Genomic DNA, 20,351 nt, shown 5'->3' with positions numbered 1-20,351 from the left:
TAGATAACACAGATATCATAATAATGCTATGAGGTAAGCTTTTAATTACCAAAGACTGAAAAACTTAATTGCATAATTTAATCAAATTCCCTGCAAAATAATTATAATTTTCCCTCCACCTCTGTGTGGAAACTGAGTCACAGAAAAAAACTGAGTCACTTTATGTTTTAAGTGCCTCGTTGAAACAGACAGTTCTAAGGCTCAGAGTGCTCCCCGTAAAGTGGCTGGAGTCACAGATTCTCGTCAGCCATAAAAACTCAGGCCAAGTGTCCAAAGCTGGCATCCAAAAGGAGACTCGCCACCAGTCAATGTTCTTATAAAATGGAAACGGCGCTGTCTGTCCTGGCTGTGCTGTTACACATCTGTAATGAGGTGGCAATAGTTTTCATAGGATGTAAGAGATGCTGCTTCCTTGGTCTCCTTTGATCCACATCTTTCTGTGTCCTACAGATGTCCTCTACACTTGGCAGGCCGGCCTTGTTAGGACGGTGAATATGTGGTTTCCTTATGTCTGGTAATAGCTCTTTTGGCAGAGCTTGTTGATACTGGAAATGGTTTTTGTAGACTTGCTGAATACATTAGCGCACAAAGAACACATCCCAGCAGCAAGACTTGAAGACCTAATGGTGTTCTTCTCCCTTTTAGTGGTTTTACATTTGCATCAATTACAGCTGCCATCCACCTCAAACCCGAATCGGAGTGCTCAGGAAACATTTGTACGTCCATAAAAACACAGAAGATAAGAGCATTTTCCCCAGAACTGTTTACTTAAATTTGTCTGTAAGCAAAAACTGAACAGGCAAGTCAGGTGTCCTTTTAATCCTTCAGGATGTGGAACACTCTCTGGTCCCACTGGAATCAGCAGAAGTTGAGGACATTCAAAACACCAGGGTTGTTATTCTTGCTTCACCCTGTGGCATGTCACATTAGCCAACATTTACATCTGCCTACAACACCCGGTCTCCACTGGGTCTGTGGTTATTGCTGCTTAATTGGCAGAGCCGCAGGTCTCTTTATGAAATGAAATGGAATGGAATGGAATGGAATGGAATGGAATGGAAATCCTTGGAGGACAGCTGCAATTCTGGAAAAGGACTGAAGAGAGGGACTGAGTCAGGGGTCCTTTTTGATTCCAGCAAAGCTAAATTTTTTGAGAGTTAGGATTTTCTTAGAAAGAAAGAAATACATTACACTGCACCACTAAACCCACTACAAATAAGACACATTAGAGCTAATTATTTTGCAGGTTTTTTGATGAATGATTCTATATTCTTAAAATTAAGTCTCTTCATATGTAAAAGCCATCAAGAAAGGTTGTTTTCGATGAACAATGACAGCTAAAGAACAGTTACCTAAATTCCTCATTAATTCCTCTATCATAAGATATGGTAACTCTTCCCCAGGTATGTAGGAGTAACAGTTTGTTCAAGTAATAGATCTCTCCCCAACTTGTTGGATTTCTAGTCTTCTGAGTCCAGCATCTTCATTATTACCGAGTTTTATACTTACTTTCCATCAATACGAAGTCTTACTTAGAAATGGCATCTGTGAGGTAAAACGGGGCACTGAGAGGTAATGAAAAGTGAGTTGTACTAATGCACTTTACGCCGGATTGAAAGGAAGGAGCAGTGGAGGCTGCGTGTCCACCAGTGCAAAGCTGTTGAATGGGAAAAAAATCTCTGGTGCAAAAATCTCTGGTGGAGCCATGAAAGCTCACACCAAGAAGATGAGCTAGATTTATCATGAAGATGCCTTATCATGGTCTCAAACACTGTTTGAGTTGCTTGGGATTTTAGTCTTATTAAATGCTATCTTATCTGCACCCTTTTGGTGGACTTCAGTCCCCTCTGGACAAACTGATTATCTACACAAATCTCTGGAAACTGAAGAAACGAACCAAATTCAGACATCATAGAGGTGCCAGCAGCCCACTTAAAAATATGTAGCTCTGTTCAGCCTCACAGTTTTTCTGCATTTAAGTCTGTCCTGATTTATGTTGGCATAAAAGAATCATCCTTTGTTTGCTGACGTACATATAGATGTAACAAGAAACACAGATGTTGTAACTTGAATTTTCTAATTGGATGTGAATGTCTGCTGGTTCTTAAACGGGTAATAAATAATAGCCTCAATGATCTGTTTGATCACAATTCAGAACTGCCCTAAGAACGTAACCTAAAATACAGCTGGGGTAGATACATGTGTCAAATAAAAACAGGATGCTCACAAGAGAAAAGATCTGCTGCTGATATAGATTTTCAGCACAAGATAGGAATAAACTTTCTCCTCAAAGGCTGCTGAAAACAATTCGAGTTTGTATAAAGGCATTGCCAAGAGCCTTATAGAAAGCAGACTGAGGCTCGTGGGAAATATGCCCTGTTTCTTTTTGCCTCTGCGCCTAATTTTATTCTAACTGCTGGCCAAGATACTGTTAAAACAATGAAAAAGAAGAAAAAGCAGCCATTCAAGCTCTTGAGCCATTTGCCATGAGATAGAGGTGATCCTGAGACTCACAGGACTATTAAAATTAAAACAATAAATTAATACCACTGCTGGGGATCATTTTAGAAATAAGCAATCAGACAGGAGGTTAACACAGCACAAACCTCTAGTGCTCTCGTCTCGCCACTATGCCTCCCTGTAAATGGATCAGACGCTTCAACCAGTTGACTGATTAAAAGAGATCTAACGGCAAGGTGGAGCAATTCCCCTTCATAAACGAGGAGGTGAGATACCTACTTTTAGCCTGGGGAAATGTGAAGAAAAATACAGGTTCACTGTAAAGCTGAGATTTCTGTTCTGCTTTTCTTCTGAACTGATCCTTGGTAATTATTCTTGTTTACAGCCTCTGGCCTCTCCTCTTCTCCATCCACCCCAACACAAGTGACCAAGCAGCCCACGTTTCCTCTTGAATCCTATAAGCATGAGCCTGAGAGACTAGAAACACGGATTCACTGTTCTTCACCTCCGGACACAGGGCAGAGATTTTCTTTGCCTCCATCTCAAAGCGCAGCCAAGCCTCCTATTATGACACCAGCTCCCTGTGCTACCTCAAAACCAGTAAGTAAAGCATGGACAGGGTGGTGCGTAATGGTTTCTTGTATTGCAACCGATGGGCTGGAGCATGCGTGTCCATACCGTGGAACAGAACGACAACAATTTCATTTGCCTTTTACTTCAGACTTGTCTCAGCTTCTCCCAGTGTTCAGCTGACGAGGCACTAGGAATCCAAAGGTGGTAGCTCCCCTTCTCATTTACCCAAAGAGCAACCAATTTTTGCACTATTCTCAAGCGAGTTTTTCAGTGGCTACAGATGCCAGCATACATTGCTGAGGAGGTGCCCTTTAGAGAAGGATAAAATTTTATTTAGGATTTGTCTTTGATCTCCCTTAGGAAGAGCTGATGAGAGAGCCAGCAGCCAAGGAGAGCATATCAAAAAGAAATTCGCAGTATGAGCTGCAGGGGTTTTGAGTTCCTGCTGCCCCTGGAGTCTGAGATGACTGGGACAGCTGGTGACTGATGGCACTAGTTGCCGCCATGCCTCCTGCCCCAGCTCAGAGAGCAGAGTAAGAAGGGCAGCACGACCAGGGTATTTATCCACCCCCCACATAGCAGAGGTATCCTCAGGAGAGTGGTTTTTTCAGCTCCTGGGAATGCATGAACTCAGCGGTTGCTGGGAATGCAGGAATTCCAGCCTCTGATATTCGCCACCACATCATCCGCACTGCATGCCATTGTGCTTCCTCCCCTCTCCCTTGGCCAGCCTCCGCGGCATCCGCGGCATCGCTGCTCTCTCTTTTTGTGCTCCTCTGCCTTTTTGCTCCGTCTTTCTTTTTCATGCTAATTCCTTCGCAGTAACTATCTTTCCCTTCACAGTTCCCCTGTGTCACAGAACTAGCAGACTGTGATCTGTCACCAGAGTTAACTGCCCTGCATCTGTCTCATTTGTCTTTCACGGCTTTTCTTCTTCTTTTTTTTTTTTTTCCCCCCTCAGAATATAAAATCTTTGACGTTTTCTGTATCTAGAAATGTAGAAGTGTAAAGGACATAAAGGTTCATGAGGTCTGCTTCCCTGTTGAACAGCTAGAAGTTCTGTTCCATTCCAGTTCCCAGTGGTTTATTTAAAAGCAGGAAGTCTCCTCCCACTCGCCCATGGAAAGCTGTTCCAGGATCTGCGTACACTGAGGCAGCGATCCCAAACCCGTCTGTGTTAGGTCCCTCCACAGCAGCAGCAGCCCTTGTTACGCTGAAAGTGTTTAGGTACTGCATCAGTATTCACGTACTACTTCCAAGTCGTTGTCCATGCAACATCCAGTAAAACATGTGCCCTGTTTTGGGGACCCCTTCTGTAATGGTTAGGAAGTCTCTGATTTTCGACCTGATTTTTTTCATGGACGTGTTACGACCATTTGCTCGTATAATTAACAGCCATTTTCATTCATTGTGTGTTACATCCTGTTGTACCTGTAGCCAGCCTTTGTTTCTCCAGATTAAGCAAGCCAAACTCTCCCTACAAAACACAAACTTTCTGTTCTGCTGCTATGCAAAAGTGAATAACTAAAGTATTAAATAGCATAAATCCTACATTTATAGTTAGGGAACTCCAGCAGTAACTTTTCTCCAGGCTGCCTTGCCATGTAAATAGTAATCTTGGGATACATAAATTATGAAACTCAAAGGCTTGTAGGACAGAAAAATACTTTTGGTAGGTTTCAGTCCATCAGTCATATTATTTGCATATGAATGTGCTTATTTGTGTTATGCAGCTACAGAGGAGTATTTTGTACCTGTTAGATTAGAAACAGGGAGACAACATAATCTTAGCACGTTCCGCTGACAGAAAGACTGAAAGGTTTGTTTTGGTTTTAATTATATGTTGATTTGGATAATATGAAGTTGAGTAGAAGATGCCAGGATAAAAAGCCAAAATTCTCTGGGCGTATTTATCAACTGTTGTGGCTGTATATACATACAAGAGAGAGTCCGGATGGAAACTCAGTATGCTGGACTCAATTATCTCCTGTTCAGAAGCTAGAGAAATACATATATATATATAAATACATATGTAGAGCTCCTGATTATCTTTGGTTTGTACCCTCTGTACTCATTTATATCTGAGTGCAGTGAGCATGCAGGGCTGCCAGTGAATCATTAGTTTTTTGGTTGACTTGGGAACAAATGGCAGCAGCTACCAATCTGTGAGGAACAAAGCCCTGGATATTTAATTTTCAACAGAAACCAGAGAGAGAGGTTTGCCAGGCTCTTCTAGCAGGAGAAACTGTTAGAGGAGAGAAAGGGTAAGTTTCTGCAGAAGGGTGTGAATCTGAAGCTGACGGGTGTTCACTCAGGACCATTGTGTCTTTCGATCCCTCTAAGTTATTCCTTTACAAATACGGCAGCACGAGACCAACATTCTTGATTTGAGTACTGTATTTCAAACATTTCATTTATTCCGAGCTGTGTGTTAATAAATGCATGTTTTCACAATGCACATGCCATAGACAAATCTGTAAAAGGCAAACTCATTTTCTTGTTTATTGACATCACCATTTCTTGGCATAACAATTCCAATTATCTTAAAAACACACTATAAATTATATGATAAATGGTTTCATAGTGGCCGTGCTGTTAGATGATCCATTTAATGACAGGGAAGCTTCTATGTTGACATCTGAAACGAGAAGTTGACTCTTATCTACAGGGCTCTGTCAGCTTACATCTCATTTACTTATTACATTGTTTAACTAGTGATGATAATGTGTGAGATCCCAGAACTATTACAAATGATTCGTGATCGCTATATATATATTGCAGTAGCCAAGAGGGACCCTTGGACCCAGAGAAGGAAGTATTATTAAAAAAAACACAGAACAGTAGATAACTATAGGAAGGCGCAGTGTCAGGACTTGGAACTAATCTTAGTCCGTTTTTATAATTAACTGCCTTTGAAGCTGATTGTGTACTTGGCTTTTATCTGTTTGAGACTATGACACAGATTGGTTAAATCTGTTCAGTGAGAGTGAAGGCGTGGAGGAAAGAATAAAAATATTTATCTGCCAGCAGATGTAATCAAAACCTTTCATGTTTTAGTAGCACTTGGAAGAGTGTATATTTTAATGTGATTTTTCAGCCATAGATTCTGGCGAGGGGAATAAAAAGTGGGAGACAGTTCCTGACAGAGGAAGATCCTGCTGCAGCGAGTATCATCTCAACACAGTATACAAACCTAAGCAGTTAACCCCCTGCTAAATGGGTGTCTGTGATAATCACTAAGGTCTGGATTTATCCCACCTAACTTTAGAAACCTATCTGAGCTGCTTACGTCGGGAGTGCAGTCGCTCTAGTTGTCTCTGTATCCCACGGAGAGGCATTTGCAGGGGATGAATCCGATCTTCGGTGGGCTGCGCAGCCTCTTGCGCTGATTAGAAAGGAAGTGACTCCGGGAGTTGCATTTCTAACCCAGGCACTTCTGTTAGGTGCCCAAAGCTGGATGCGATGGGGCTGTGACGCACCATGGCAGCAGCTCTTGCAGACTTTCCCCTGGGTGCGTAGCTGTTCCTACTGGTTGAGTTAGAAGGTTCTAATGAGCAATTCAGCTGATAAGAGATCAAAGCTGTACCAAAAGATTACTGTGCGCTGCATTAAATGGGGAAGGAGCAATCTGATTTTTCACAGTACAGTTCATGACTCTGTACTTTGGCCTTGTGTTGTTTGGACTGTGTAACCTTCAGGCAGTAAGTGGTAAATGATAACTCTTCTCTAATGTGACATTACTAATCATGAAAGGAATGCAGAGAGGTTGCAAATTCAATAACGAACATGTTCGCTCTGTTTCCGCTTTGCCCGTATTTTAAAGTGGAATGTAGTATGTTGAGCTTAATGTGGTTGTATCCTTTCCGTTTCATCCTTTCTTCTTCCAGTGATGCATAAGACACTGTGAAAACAGCAGTATTCCCTGTCTCCTGCAAACACAAGCATTTTTGTGGTACATCGTTTCCTGGCCTTTGTGGCTTTCCCCTTTCCCGGCATGAGAGGAGTCCGGGCCAGAGAAAGAAGAGGCTAGCTCCAAACTGAGGAGTTGCCTTTGAGTTCTCTTTTGGTGAAAAACGGGGTTAAGGCTTCCTCTGCTCAGAAGAAGTGATAAAGGCAGAACATGATAAATGGACTTTTCCATATGATGGTGTAGTTAACCACCATTCTCCAAATAATTCCCAGAATGTTCTTAAAAAGAGGGCATCTCAGCCAGAAGGTAGTCTGAGGCTTACTCTAAGCTTCTGTGCGCAAGGCCTGTTAAAACTGCAGATACAGCACACAAGAAGGACTCAAAGAGTCTGGTCTGCATCCATTTTACGCAGTCCTGGCCGCTCCAGCACGTGGAAGAGGAGAGATGCAACGTACAGCTGGGACTCTCTCTTCCAATCCTAGATACAGAGGGGAACACAAGTTTGTTTCTGCAGCTACCTGCTCGTTAAACAGTCCCACTTCCCGCAAGGCTATTCATGCTCTTTCTTAGCCAACATGTAATAAGCTCCAAACCAGGGCTGTTAACTTGTTCGGCGTGAAAGGCTATTGCATCACAGCCTGCCGCTGGCAAGGAGCCTGGGAACCAGGACATGTGCAGCAGGTCCTTCGGTTTGGCTCTCTCCAAAAATCCATGCCACCTACCAGAGCTCCATAATCTAGCTGGCTGATGAAAGAGATTTACATCTGATGAAGCGAACAGAAAAGTGTTCTTGGATTCTGATGTTGTCTCAGAAAAAAAAAAAAAATAGTACAGGCTGGGAAAAAAAAAGGAATCCAGTCTGCAAATGTACAAGAACTCCCTGTTTCAGCATTCATGTGGTTTAAGGCAATATATTAGAGTGCCAAGACATTACTGTGATTCAGCTTTGATTTACACCACAGTAAGCTGATCACAGAAATTAGAGCCAGAAAGGCTGTCATTTACCAGTGAAGAAAGCTCCTGCAGTGGTGTTGTGTCCGGGCTAGTCTGAAGTGCCTTAACTCCAGCACTCCTTTTGGGCAATGATTCTGTTCTCTAACAGATCCTATGGGCTGTAACAACCCATCATTGTTAAACGTTTCCCCTACTGGAACTGTTGCGGTCCACGTGACAGTGTGTTTAATTTGAAAATCATAGAATCATCGAATCGCCTAGGTTGGAAGGGACCTTTCAGATCATCTAGTCCAACCATCAACCTAACGCTGACAAAAAACGTCACTAAACTGTATCACTAAGCACTATGTCTACACGGCTTTTAAATACCTCCAGGGATGGTGCCTCAGCCACTTCCCTGGGCAGCCTGTCCCAATGCTTCATAACCCTTTCAATGTAAAAATTTCTCCTAATATCCAATCTAAACCTCCCCTGGTACAACTTGAGGCCATTTCCTCGGGCCCTATCACCTGTCACTTGGGAGAAGAGACCAACCCGCACCTCTCCACCCCCTCCTTTCAGGCAGTTGTAGAGAGCCAGAAGGTCTCCCCTCAGCCTCCTGTTCTCCAGGCTGAACACCCCCAGCTCCCTCAGCCGCTCCTCATCAGACTTGTTCTCCAGACCCCTCAATCAGCTTCGCTGCCCTTCTCTGGACACGCTCCAGCACCTCAATGTCTTTTTTGTGGTGAGGGGCCCAAAACTGGACACAGCCCTCGAGGTGGGGCCTCACCAGTGCTGAGAACAGGGGGACGGTCACTGCGCCAGTCCTGCTCACCACGCTGCTCCTGATACTGGCCAGCAGTCAGCATGCAACTGACTAGTTGCAAACCTAGTAAAACAATAACTTTTTGATGAACTATGTAACAATTCCATACAATGTTAATGGCAAAATGTTTTGAGCCCACCAGATTTGATTTCAGTCTCCTTTGGCAGAGCATCATGGTAGCTCCGCTGAGTTTGAATATAGGCTCACAGGAGAATTATTTAATATGGTTAGAACGTCTGTAATGAGATTCAGTGGGACATAAAGAAGAAATGAACCAGTAAACTCACTTGGAACTGAACGGTATAAAGATTAGAAAGTTTCAGCTATACCACACTACTTCTTTTTAATTACAACTCCCATTTAATTAATATTGTTTTCCCACTTCACCTCCCTATTAGTCATATCTTTTGTATCATATTTGGTATTTTCCTCCCCTTTTAGTATTTAAAATATGCATCAAACACCCTGCTATCTATTTTCTACTGGTTAATTTGCCTTTTTTTAAAGCTACTTATTTGGTTTAGAAGTGTCCAGTCACGACCTCCCGAAACACTGGTTTCCTAATGTATTTGTATTCTGGTTGCCGTGTTCAGATTCATGGCAATCAATCTTAGGATGCAGAGAAATTGTATTGCATAAAGATGATTTTTTCTGCCCTAAGGAAATGTGTGTCTGTGTCAGCTTGTGGCTTTTTCTGCAGCCACAGAGATAATTTAATCAACTATCTATGGATTCACTCAGTGGAGAATTTATTTTAATGGCATAAAGTCCTACAATTCCTGTTCCTCCTGGTCCTAGATCAAAAGGAGAAAGGCTAGGTGGAAAGTATGAATAGCCAGAATGCTGAGTCCAATCAATTCCCAGCTGCTTTGACAGCTCTTATAAGGCTATAAGTAGCTAAGGCAATTAAAACTAGAGCATCTATGAGTCTTTTTTAAGATACACATAGGTACGAAAATCATGACCCTAGCATCCTGAAGACAGAGTTAGTGGCTTAAAGCTAAGTTACTTTTATCAGCCTAAGTGCTGCACTAGGCATGGTATAAAAAGGCTAAACCTAAGGATCCGGCCTCACGTGTCCATATAAATAGGTATCTTTGGAGTAAGTAACATGACCTAAGAGGGTGCTTTAATATTGGCAGCCTGGTTTTACCCATTGAACTGATTTCTCACGGCACAGCTTATTTCTGAATTTTAGACTCGTTAATTTAATACACATCCTGTTATTTTGCTAGATTGTAACTTCTCGTAAAAGCAAGCTCTGTTAGCGATTGGAAGCCAGATACATACTCTCTGATTTAATGTAATGCTGCAGCTTAATATAGGATCACTGAGGGTTTCTTACCGGCCTTATTGGGGCAATTTTGGAACGCAAAAATTATTTACTGTGTAGGCTGTTTATTCACAAAGCAGTGGGGATTATAGGCCAAAGTCTTTCCATGAGAATGGAGGAGAGATGCACAGTTTTGAACCTGTTCTGTCGCACCACGCCTGTTTATGTATTGGACTAGAGGGGGAATACACCTAAGAATAAGCAAAACATGTTTACGGGGTGGAACTCTATGAATTCCTCACCATCTTCATCTCTCTTAGCCCAGTTTTGTCTATATTGTATTTTTCGATAGACTGTCTTTAATGGCCAACAGATCTTTAAAGACTGTAAAAAGCTGGTTGATACCAAAAGCACATGGACTACATAAAGCAGTGCTATTCCTTTCTCACTTCCTCGCAACGTTCCCCCGTCCCTTCCTCAGACTGGATGAAAGAAACTGTTGAAGTCAGGAGAAATAAGGGGGACATCACAAACAACCCTCACTTCTGTACGGTGTATTTTCCCCAGCTTTCATATTTTATAGTGTCACTACCTGCTTGTGCATGAGGAGAGCAATACAGCTCTTTAAAAATACAGCTTGTGCCTGTGTTTTTTTCTTTTAAGATTACAATCAAGCAAGTTGGGCCATTTGAAAGTCAGCTGCATGGGCTGCTGACTCAGAAGAGGACTAGATACCATCTTGGCAGCAGCCTGGAAAAATGTTTCCATTGTGCTGGTGAAATGAATGCAAAATATTTATTCTTTGAGCTTGTTCACAACAGCGTTCTCAGCTGGAACTGAGGGTGGGGCCATGTGGAAGACATTCGCAGGAAGACAATGGTGATTTGTACAGTGCCCAAGGTACGCAGTGTCTTATTTTATGATTAACAAAGGACAAGGCTCCTACCATACGGGGCTGAAGTGTAAACCGGTGAAGTAATCAACAGCGAATAAAAGAGAAAAGGTAACGGAGGCAGAAGGTCAGCAAAAGGGAAGGGAGCAGAATTCCAGGGCGGAGGTTTTAATTTAGTCTTTTTGCATGTTTAGCGTTGCAGTAAATTGCCAGTGATAAGGTTAAAGCCTTAAACTTTTGAAATTTTTATACATCATACTTTTTCACTTACAAGTGCACAAGCCAGGGCATCTGTGGCGTATAGAAAGTCTTCTTCCTTGTACCTCAGAACAAAAAGTTACTAATTGCTATTTTGTGGTATTTGAGCACATATGATTCAAGCAGAAAAATAAACATGATTCTTGCCCTGAGGACCTCATTGTCCAAGAGCCTGATCTAGCAAAACAGGCCAGGCAAATTCTAAAACCGTAAGAAAGCATTGGCTTAAACAGGATTGTTCCTAAGCGCCACTTCCAGTATATGCTTGCAGAAGAGATGTTAAGTGTAGCCATAACACAGCTGGCAGCGACAGAAGGCACTGAAGAAAGGTAACCTGAAGGTTACAGCCCTGAGTCTGGTTGAGGTTGCTACGTATTTATGTTGCTGAATCTCAGGTGCTGTTTTGTTTTGGTTAATGTCAGTGCGGTGATGGCCTTGATCCAGGAAAGCACTTAAATTTAATTTTAAGTATATTGGTAATCCTGTTGGAGTCAACAGTACCAGAGCACTTAAAGCTATGTGCATGCCAAGTCACTCTGCTGGGTCAGGGTCTTTGTACAGTTTTTATTGTCTACTAAAACACTTAAAAATGACGAGCACAAGTACCGAAGATGAGGAGGGAAGCTGATGGGCACACAGAGTTGGGGAAAGCATTAAAGGTTCAGAAAAGATTAAGTGAGGGAAAGAGCTTGGGGAATCAGAGAAGAGAGCTCCTGGTGACAATGGAAAATAGCTGATCCCTGAGGGGCAGGGAGAGCAGCAGCTGCAAGATTGCTGTCTGCCTGCTGGGGTGTGTTTGGCCTTTCAAGCTTTGGGTGTTGGGATTGTATTTACTTGGAAACATTCGTGGTGTGTACTACCTCAGGATCCAGCTCGTTACATAAATGGAAACAGCTATCGATGAAAGCTTATGAAAAAAGACAACAGATTCCTCTCCCTTGAGCGCGCTGATAATGACTCCCAACAGACCTGTTCCACACAGGGACAGGCTGCTGCCAAAACCGATTTCTTAGGGAGCACTGTGAGGAACAGTTTCCACGGAGAGTGCACAACTTTCTTTCCTGGAATATGTCTTCAGAAAGAGAGAGCAAGATGCCACTGAGCACCACTTTGGTACAAAAGGACATAATACAAACCGGTCACCAAGTAGTTTCTCCCATTATCCAAGATTTTACAGGTACAGAGGTTACATTCTGGAGAAAAGGATGCCTTCCTCAACCTTCCTTCTTTTCCTCATGGCCTCAAGCATTTGGCTGTTGCTGTTTTAGAGAAGAAATCTTGGAATTCAAAGAGCATTTCAGTTGCAGAGTCATTAAGGAAAACAAGAGTTTAGAAGGGAGAAAAATATAGTGCCAGTAGCTAGAGATCAGAGAGAGCTGGCTGCTACCATCTACCCTTCCGGAGATCACTTGTGCGACTCTAAGTCTCCCAGTGCTTCAGTTTCCCATTTATAAAAAAAAGGGGGTAACCCTTCTCTAAGTCAAAGAGATGTTGTGATGATAAATACACAGAAAAGTTCTACAGAGCTCAGATATTTCTAGAACAGGAGCTGCAAGTGGTTTAAGATAAGTTAACCATAGATAGCGTGTGTTGTGTTTAAAGTTTATAGCAACAGGCTTTTACACGGCAGACTGGAATAACGTATAGGAAGCTAGCGTGTTTTCAGAGCACATCAAGATTTACACGAAAGATCACTGTAAAGTTGGCCGCTCTTCTGAGTTGTATGTTTATTTTAGAGCTTCCTTTAAAACAGTTCAGACATTCTCAAGAACTGTTAATTTTCAGAGAATTACCATAGGACATTGTCCTGCACATTACATAAGGATTAGTATATATACAAACATTCCCAAAAATTGATGTTATGTAATGTAGACTTGCTCATTTTAATTGTTTTTACCACAACTAGACATGAAATTACTTTAAAACCATGAATCAATGTAATGTCTACCTAAGCCTAGTAATGACCTTAAATAAATACTTAATGTTTTTCTAGAGGTCCATAGCCAAGGCATTTATTCCGAACTCGGTGTGCCTTTCCCAAGAGCTTAAAATACCATCAAAACAAACTAAAAATGAATGTAACAGCCCCTGAAATGTCAAAGCCAAATCAGCTCTCCTTGCAGGAATGTCCCATACTGTCCCTCACAAGGCCTTACTTGGTCATCTCCTGAAAACAACCCAGCTGAAACGCCAATGGCCAAGGTTAGAGAGCGCTCTTGGGATTGCCCGGCCAGCAGCAGTTTCCCTTCTGTGCTGCCACTGCTCCTCCATGAGCCCTTTCACTGGCTCCCTCTCTGGCAGACGCCACAGGACACGTAAAGTCTCCCTGAGACAAAGGTCCAAAGCTCTGAGAACTCTTAACCTCAAAAGATGACGCTCCTTGTCTCAAAAGTTGATTAACTTTGATATATGACCACTTGGGCAGGAACAACCACTTTAATCTCCAACTACTGACTGCATTATTTAATTTAAGATTCAACTGTTTTGCTTTTTTTTTTTCCATTTAAGTTAAGCTGACACTGAATTTCCATTCTGCTACTTGAGCGTGCTTCAGAAGCAAAGAGGCATCTCCGTAGGGCTTATACACAACCTAATGTGCAGTAAATAGAATTTAATCCTGACTCTACTGAAATCAGTGCCAATTTTTCTATTTACTTCAGAAAGGCTACATTCTCTAATGACTCAACTGTTACCTTACCTTGTAATGACAATTTAAACAGTCCATTTTCATACCGGTGTTAACTAGGAGGTACCACTCTATGTTAATACAGATGTCTCCTCAAACAGGCTGTTGAATATGGAATGCAATGTTTTATTTCCGTATTTTGAGAGCCTGTGGTAAGCTACAACAAAAAGCCCTAGGGAGGCATGTCAAGACATAATTTCAGCCCTTTGTGGACATTTAGCTACAGACTGAATCTCCATCTAAGTTTATGTGCTTGTGGACCCAGTCTTTGCCCTATCCCCACTATAAGCATCCGCTGCCCAGGAATACACTTTGGTATCAGCATCTCCACAAGCTCTGCAGTAACATGAGCGTGGTGGCAGGCTTGCTGGAGCTGCGTCCCTGGTCCTTAGCATGGAACTAATTTGAAATTTTTTCAATTCTGGTTCCTGGAGTACAGGGAAAAGCCTTACCAGTATTCCCATGTCTCTTTACGATATTGTTTGTAGTCATAAAACATTTAACTTAGACACCTGATATGCTTCTTGCTTAGCACAGTCCTTGCTTCATTCCTCCCAGAGGGTGTCAGACCACAGAACCAGTACAGAGGATGATCTGGTTTCACCTGCAGTGTACCTGAAATGAAGGAAGGATATAGTTAGAGGCTATCAAAAGGGAAAGCACACGTGACAGAAGGAAGGTATCCATTGCATGTTGTTGTCATTGCAGATTTCTTTTGTTCATAACAATAAAAAAGAAGCAGTCCACAAAAATTAGGCCTACGGTGATCAGCAGTAGATCTGGAAGTAATTCAGGAAGAGGGTTATGTTCCTCAAGCTATGCAGATCCAGTGCCATCTGAAAAACAGCTTTTTGTCAGAAAGTAATTTATTTGCAGATTACAGGTCAACCATAGGCTGTGTGTTGAAGGAGGTTTATTAATATATTGGTTTGTCTACACATAACAGTCGCTACTCTGAGATAACAGACTTCTCAAGCCTTAGCGGGGCCACTGATGGCACTCATGCCTGGAGGCTGTCAGGCTTGAAATCTAATGCAAACACACAACCCCCCAGTGCTACGAGGAAGTCCTTCTTAGGACGAGGAAGTCCTCCTCGAACTGCACTGAAAAACACTTCATTACCTTCCCCTGCCTCTTTGAGATAGCCTTCAAATACTCCTTCTGGAGCCCTACTCCCTATTGAGACCTCAGTCACGATAAGCTCTGCAGAAAGTGGCCGCCTGTAGCGCAGCCCGTTTGCTCGGCGTTTAGCCTGCCGTTACCTGCTTCTTAGTGCAGCTTGTGCCACCGAGTGAATTATTTGTTCAGTCCAGGTCTGTGTAAATTTCTCACAGACGTTTTGTTGAGACCATGGGTGATTCAGCTCTGAGCTGAAGGTTGTCTCTATTTTTCAGTAAACCCCCCCTTGTAACTCTGACCTGCATCACCCTGCTCAGCGGATCTGCTGCCAGCCTTTCAAAACTGATGATGATCACAAAAATTACATTTTAATGGTAAACTACTAATAGGTTACTAGAATTTTGCATAGGTTACTCAAGCCTGAAGTGTGGTGTCAATTAACTTCAGTCTTTGTTAGGCGAAAGGTGCTTCATTTTAAGTTTAAAAAGTATCATCATTGAAAGCTGGTGTAATAAGAGTTTGCACAGTGAAGTCACTATCCATGACCGAGGCTTTGAAATATAACACTTAGATGAGGAAAGCGAAACGGTGTATCATAAATGTGTTTATTTAAATCAGAATTGGCTCTGAGTGGGTTTTTTTTTTTCAAATTTGTTCTTCTCGGTGGCTTCTGTTCTGCAGATTATTCCTCAGTACTCTGGCCTCAATGCAGCTAAAGTACTTAAGTAAGCGCTTTACTTTAACTAACACAAATAATCCTCTGTTCAATGCCGGTGAATGAAGACCCATGTAAACCTGGGCTCACGCTTATTCTTCTTTTCCATTCACTTTAAATTAGTGGACGCTTACCTGTTTTTTACCACTAGTATTATCTTAATCTGTTCTTTGGGGTTTTTTTAATGTACCTTTGTCACAACAAAATACCTGCTGTCACCAGGCTCATTACCTGAACGCTGCAGCTTTCTCCAGCAATAATTTCCCCTTGCCCTTAACCGTGCCCCTCGGTGTGATAAGAGATAGGTTCTATTTCAAAGAGACTAAGGAGCACTCAAGCATATGTGTGAAAACAGCTAAAGCATAGCTTTTCGAGCATATACGATAACAAACATTTAAGACAAGAACACTTAAAAACTCCGGAACAGATTAAGTGGCATCCCTGTGTTTGCAGAATCAGGTAGTGCGCTTGTAACATCAGTATTCTTAACAAATACAGGTTAGTTCCTCACAAGCACTTAACTTTTTTGAACTTTGCATTCCAAAGGTCAGAATTCAAACTGTTGGGCTGTTTGATTAATAATGTGCCACGCTGGTAATATTGATTTGGACTCCACCTGTATTCTACAGGAGTAATCTGAGGAATGAATGTTGGCCACAGAGGCTTACATAGAGAATGCCTCTGATATTCCGGACTCAAAGCTCTGCCTCCTCTGCGGTGCAGCGACAGAGGCTCAGACAGACGGCTAGAGATGAGGCGTTACATGAACGAATCCTGCCTCTTCTCCACTTGACTTCTCTCTACGTCTAAGAATTTAGCTGGGGATCTAGACTATTCCTTGGTCTTTTACTTCCTTTGAAGTTTATTTTTTAGAAGTGCTTAACTCTTCTGCTACTGGTACCATTTTATTTTTTTTTTGAAGTGAGGTGCTGCAGGCCACCGTGTAAAAGAGAAGTTCTTTGTTTCTGGTGTTAGATCAGAGGGAGTTTTGTAAATCTCTTCTGTTTCTCAATTAAGTCAGTGTCAGAACTCACTGGGATTAAACTGCAAGTTCATTTCCATACAGAAATATTTAGGAAGGACTAGGACTCTCCACTGAAAATGCGACACCACTCTGCGCATTCAGTTCCCAGGTCTTCAGGGTAAACAGATCTCACGCTCAGTACTGTCACCGCAGGGAGGATTTAGTAGAAATGCATGTTGTCCATTTCATCATCTTTCCTACTGCTGAATGCACTCCTATATTCCTTTTTTTTTTTTTTTAGGATTTGGCTAAAATTGACTATTGTTCCATTTATGTTATCCATTTAACCTACTAAAGATCCCCACTGTGACTGCTTATCACTAATAATTAACTCTGCAAAGTAATTAATATTGTAGCTACTGTTATGTGGGAGGATACCTGCAGTGGGAGACTAGTTACTAGCTATAAAATGTAAAAGCAATATAGAGGTGTTCTGTATTCCATCTCAAAAGGCTCCTGCTTAGGACCACTGGGCGAGTCATATTCTGATGATACTGGGATGAAGAAAAAAAAACCCTTTCAGGGTAGAGTTCTTAGCCGATGGCAAACTCTGTTCCAGCTGTTTTAAAATTAAACCATTAGAGCCATCTTCAACCTCACCACACAGTATTAGAGATACATATAGGATAAATACACTGGCTCCATCACTTTCATACCTGCTGCAGGACAGTTGTGTGTAATTCATGGAGGGCTTTGGATTAGAGACAGGGCACTGACCTGACACCAGTAAGGATCCAGTGGAGAACATACAGTGCCAATAGAGTGCATTGTCAATGCCAGGTTTTGTTATGGATTTGGTTACTGTGTTCTAAACAAACTGCTATTTCTGAGTTGTCACCACCTTCATTTTTACATGCTACACACTGACACAATTATAGCATTTCATATTTCAAAAGCCTTTTAGGACTAGAGCAAATTTTATTGCGTTCCTTCCAGGTACAGGAAGAAAAAACTTGAGTCCAGGAAGGCCGTGGCTGCCCCATCCCTGGAGGTGTTCAAGGCCAGGCTGGATGGGGCTTTGAGCAGCCTGGTCTAGTGGGAGGTGTCCCTGCCCAGGGCAGGGGGCTTGGAACTAGATGATCTTTAAGGTCCTTCCAATCTGAACTATTCTATGATTCTATGATTCTATTTTGTATGAGACCTCCCCTTCCTTCCTGGTTTGTTTGGTGCTGGAACAGGGGGTTCCGCAGAATAAATGGTAGAAACTACAACTGCACAGCGGCTCTGTTCACTCCAGCTTTTCGAGGTAAGGACTTTGCAGCAGAACCAGGCCCAGAGCTCTTCACTGGGACTGACCATGTTCTCTGGCCACGCCACAGCAGCCTTTTCACCACACAGTTACCTTTTACATCCAGAGGGATCCAAGGTGGGATCCTAACCTCAGCCTCGCCGATTCTACTGTTCTCGGCTGCTGTGAACCACTGCTATCAGTTATCACACTCCAGCAGAAAACAAGTAGGAGTTTAATTTACAGTTTAACCAGCAGATGAAACCTTTTTTTCTGGTAACTTCTGTCTTTTTCCACTTCATGAACCACACTGAATTAAACCAGAAATAAGCAGTAAGTAATCAAAAATAAGCAGTTTTTAATTTTGCATAAACAGATTGCAACAGAATAAGCGTATCTATGACATACATTTGGAAAAATTCTGAGTTGTTCATTGACTGCTCATCAGGAGAAGAGCTGTTACCTACTGGCGTTGTATAGAACTCTAATTGTAGTAAGGAGCACTAGCAAATGGTGGGAAAATTACCATTTGTAGTTTACTCTTGCATTCAAAATGGGTTTGCCTTGATTTGCATTTAGATGGGAATTCCTTCTTGTTGCTCTTCAATCCATTAGCTTTTATAAGGTAAGTAGCTTTTTTTTTTTTTCCTTCTGAAGTACTTGGAAGGACATTCAGTTTTACTGCTGAGCTGTGAGCGGTGCAGGTGGCACCCCCGGCATATCAGTATTGAGCCATCATAGGAGGGGTAGAAAAGTCAGGAAAAGCTCTGAGAAAGGTAGCCTGGAATTTACCTGGAAATGCCTACTTCTAAATAAAGCACAGGTAACGGTTTTGATGCAATGCCTGAGTAAGTCTGTTCCGCGCAGACTGTGATTTGCAGCAGCATTTCTTTTTTTAGGTTGTTCTTGCTATTCCTACCCAGTCATCAAAGACTAATACCTCATCTTTATTATTACTCAAAACAATATTTGCTTTAGAATTTTTCTAATTTAGAATTAAGGTTATTTGTTGGGGGGAGGGGCAAAGCAAATTTACGTTTGTGTTTGATTGTTAGTCTACTGGCTTTTGTACAAAACATACATGTACTTTTCACTGAGTTATCATACCAAGACTAAATATATTTTTCTAAAGATTGGACAAAAATAGAAACAAAGGAGAGTCTGGAAAGGACATTAAAAATTCATTTTCCCTCACAGCACAATCAACTATATGTAAATAATTTCCAACAAATGGGGTTTTTTCAACCTGTGGCTAAAAACCTCCTGTGACAGATTTTACAGTTTCTTTTCAGCAAAGCTTGCTGGTGCTTCACTGCTGTGTTCAGAAAGTTCTCCCAAAGTCCAACCTAAGGCTTCCTTGCTAAAGGCTAAGTAGATAACTTCTTATCCCATAACCAGTGGACCCAGAAGATAGTTTATCACTTTCCTTCTTGCAAAAACACATTATATTTGGAGACTGTTATTTTATGTTCCTTCAGTCCTTTTTTTTTTTTTTTCTTTCTAGACTAAGAAACTGGGAGGTTTTAAAGTCCTTCTTTACAGATTATGTTTGCTGAACCCCTGGATCATTGTTTTGTTTTTCTTTGGGCTCGCTTTGTTCATTCCCGAGTTCAGTGCTCAAAGCTGAATGCAGTATCCCAGCTGGCATCTAACCAGGCAATGCGTAGAACAGATACTCCATGTCTTACCTATAACACATTTGTAATGTGATTTTTTTCCAAGAATCTGACATTGTTGTCTGACATTTAGTTTCATTCTCAGGTCTTTTCCTTGCATGACTGCTGCAAGCCAATCCTTTCCCATTTTACTTTTGCATTTGATTATTGTGTAACATGCTCTACTTACCCATCTCAAAGTGCATCCTGTTTTTCAAAGCATTACGGCAATTCTCAAGATTATTTTAAGTTCAAAGGCTATCCCTAAAAAAGCAGTATCTTTTAGCATTGAGTCATTTGAAAATGCGATCGGGTTATTCATTATTCCTTCATCATCAGTGAAAACACTGAATGGTATTAAATAGAACACAGACTTTTGTGGAACCCTCTCTTAAACCCTTCCAGTTAGATACAGAAATCTTACCACCTTCCTTGTGAATATTGTTGTGACCTTTAGCAGTCATTTCATCTCGACTATCTGGCTTGCTTGCATGAGTGTCATGCAAGATAGTGTCAAAAGTCCCGTTAACTCTTGCTGCATCTGCTGACCACATTTACAGCCTATTATTAAAGTGACTGAAATTGGCGTGGCATTGCTTATACACGTTGGCTGTTACTGATGATCCTTCTTTCCTCTAACTACTTAAAATGGGTGTATTTGTTCTCTCATCCATCTTGGAATCAAAGTTACACTGATTAGTTTATAGTTTCTTGGCTCCCTCCCCCCACCTTCCCTTACAGACAGCTATGCTGAGCAGAATGAACCTGACCAAGTGGAGATGCGGAGATCTGGTGACTG

At 41.8% G+C, this 20,351-nt stretch overlaps 1 protein-coding gene across 7 annotated transcripts in view; it reads left to right on the top strand.

The window, feature by feature from the left end:
• The window catches only part of PRKAG2 (protein kinase AMP-activated non-catalytic subunit gamma 2), a 237,341-nt gene that overhangs the window by 159,148 nt on the left and 57,842 nt on the right, over window positions 1-20,351 (top strand). For all 7 annotated transcript variants that reach the window (XM_063324365.1, XM_063324367.1, XM_063324366.1 and 4 more), the window contains one exon: window positions 2,846-3,060. In XM_063324365.1, coding sequence (XP_063180435.1) covers window positions 2,846-3,060 — 215 coding nt within the window. The remainder of the gene's footprint in view (window positions 1-2,845; window positions 3,061-20,351) is intronic.

Source organism: Chroicocephalus ridibundus, chromosome 2 (genome assembly GCF_963924245.1).
Source record: "Chroicocephalus ridibundus chromosome 2, bChrRid1.1, whole genome shotgun sequence".
NCBI lineage: Eukaryota > Metazoa > Chordata > Aves > Charadriiformes > Laridae > Chroicocephalus > Chroicocephalus ridibundus.
Note: the sequence above shows the minus strand (reverse complement) of the source record. Positions and strands in the feature narration are given on the sequence as shown.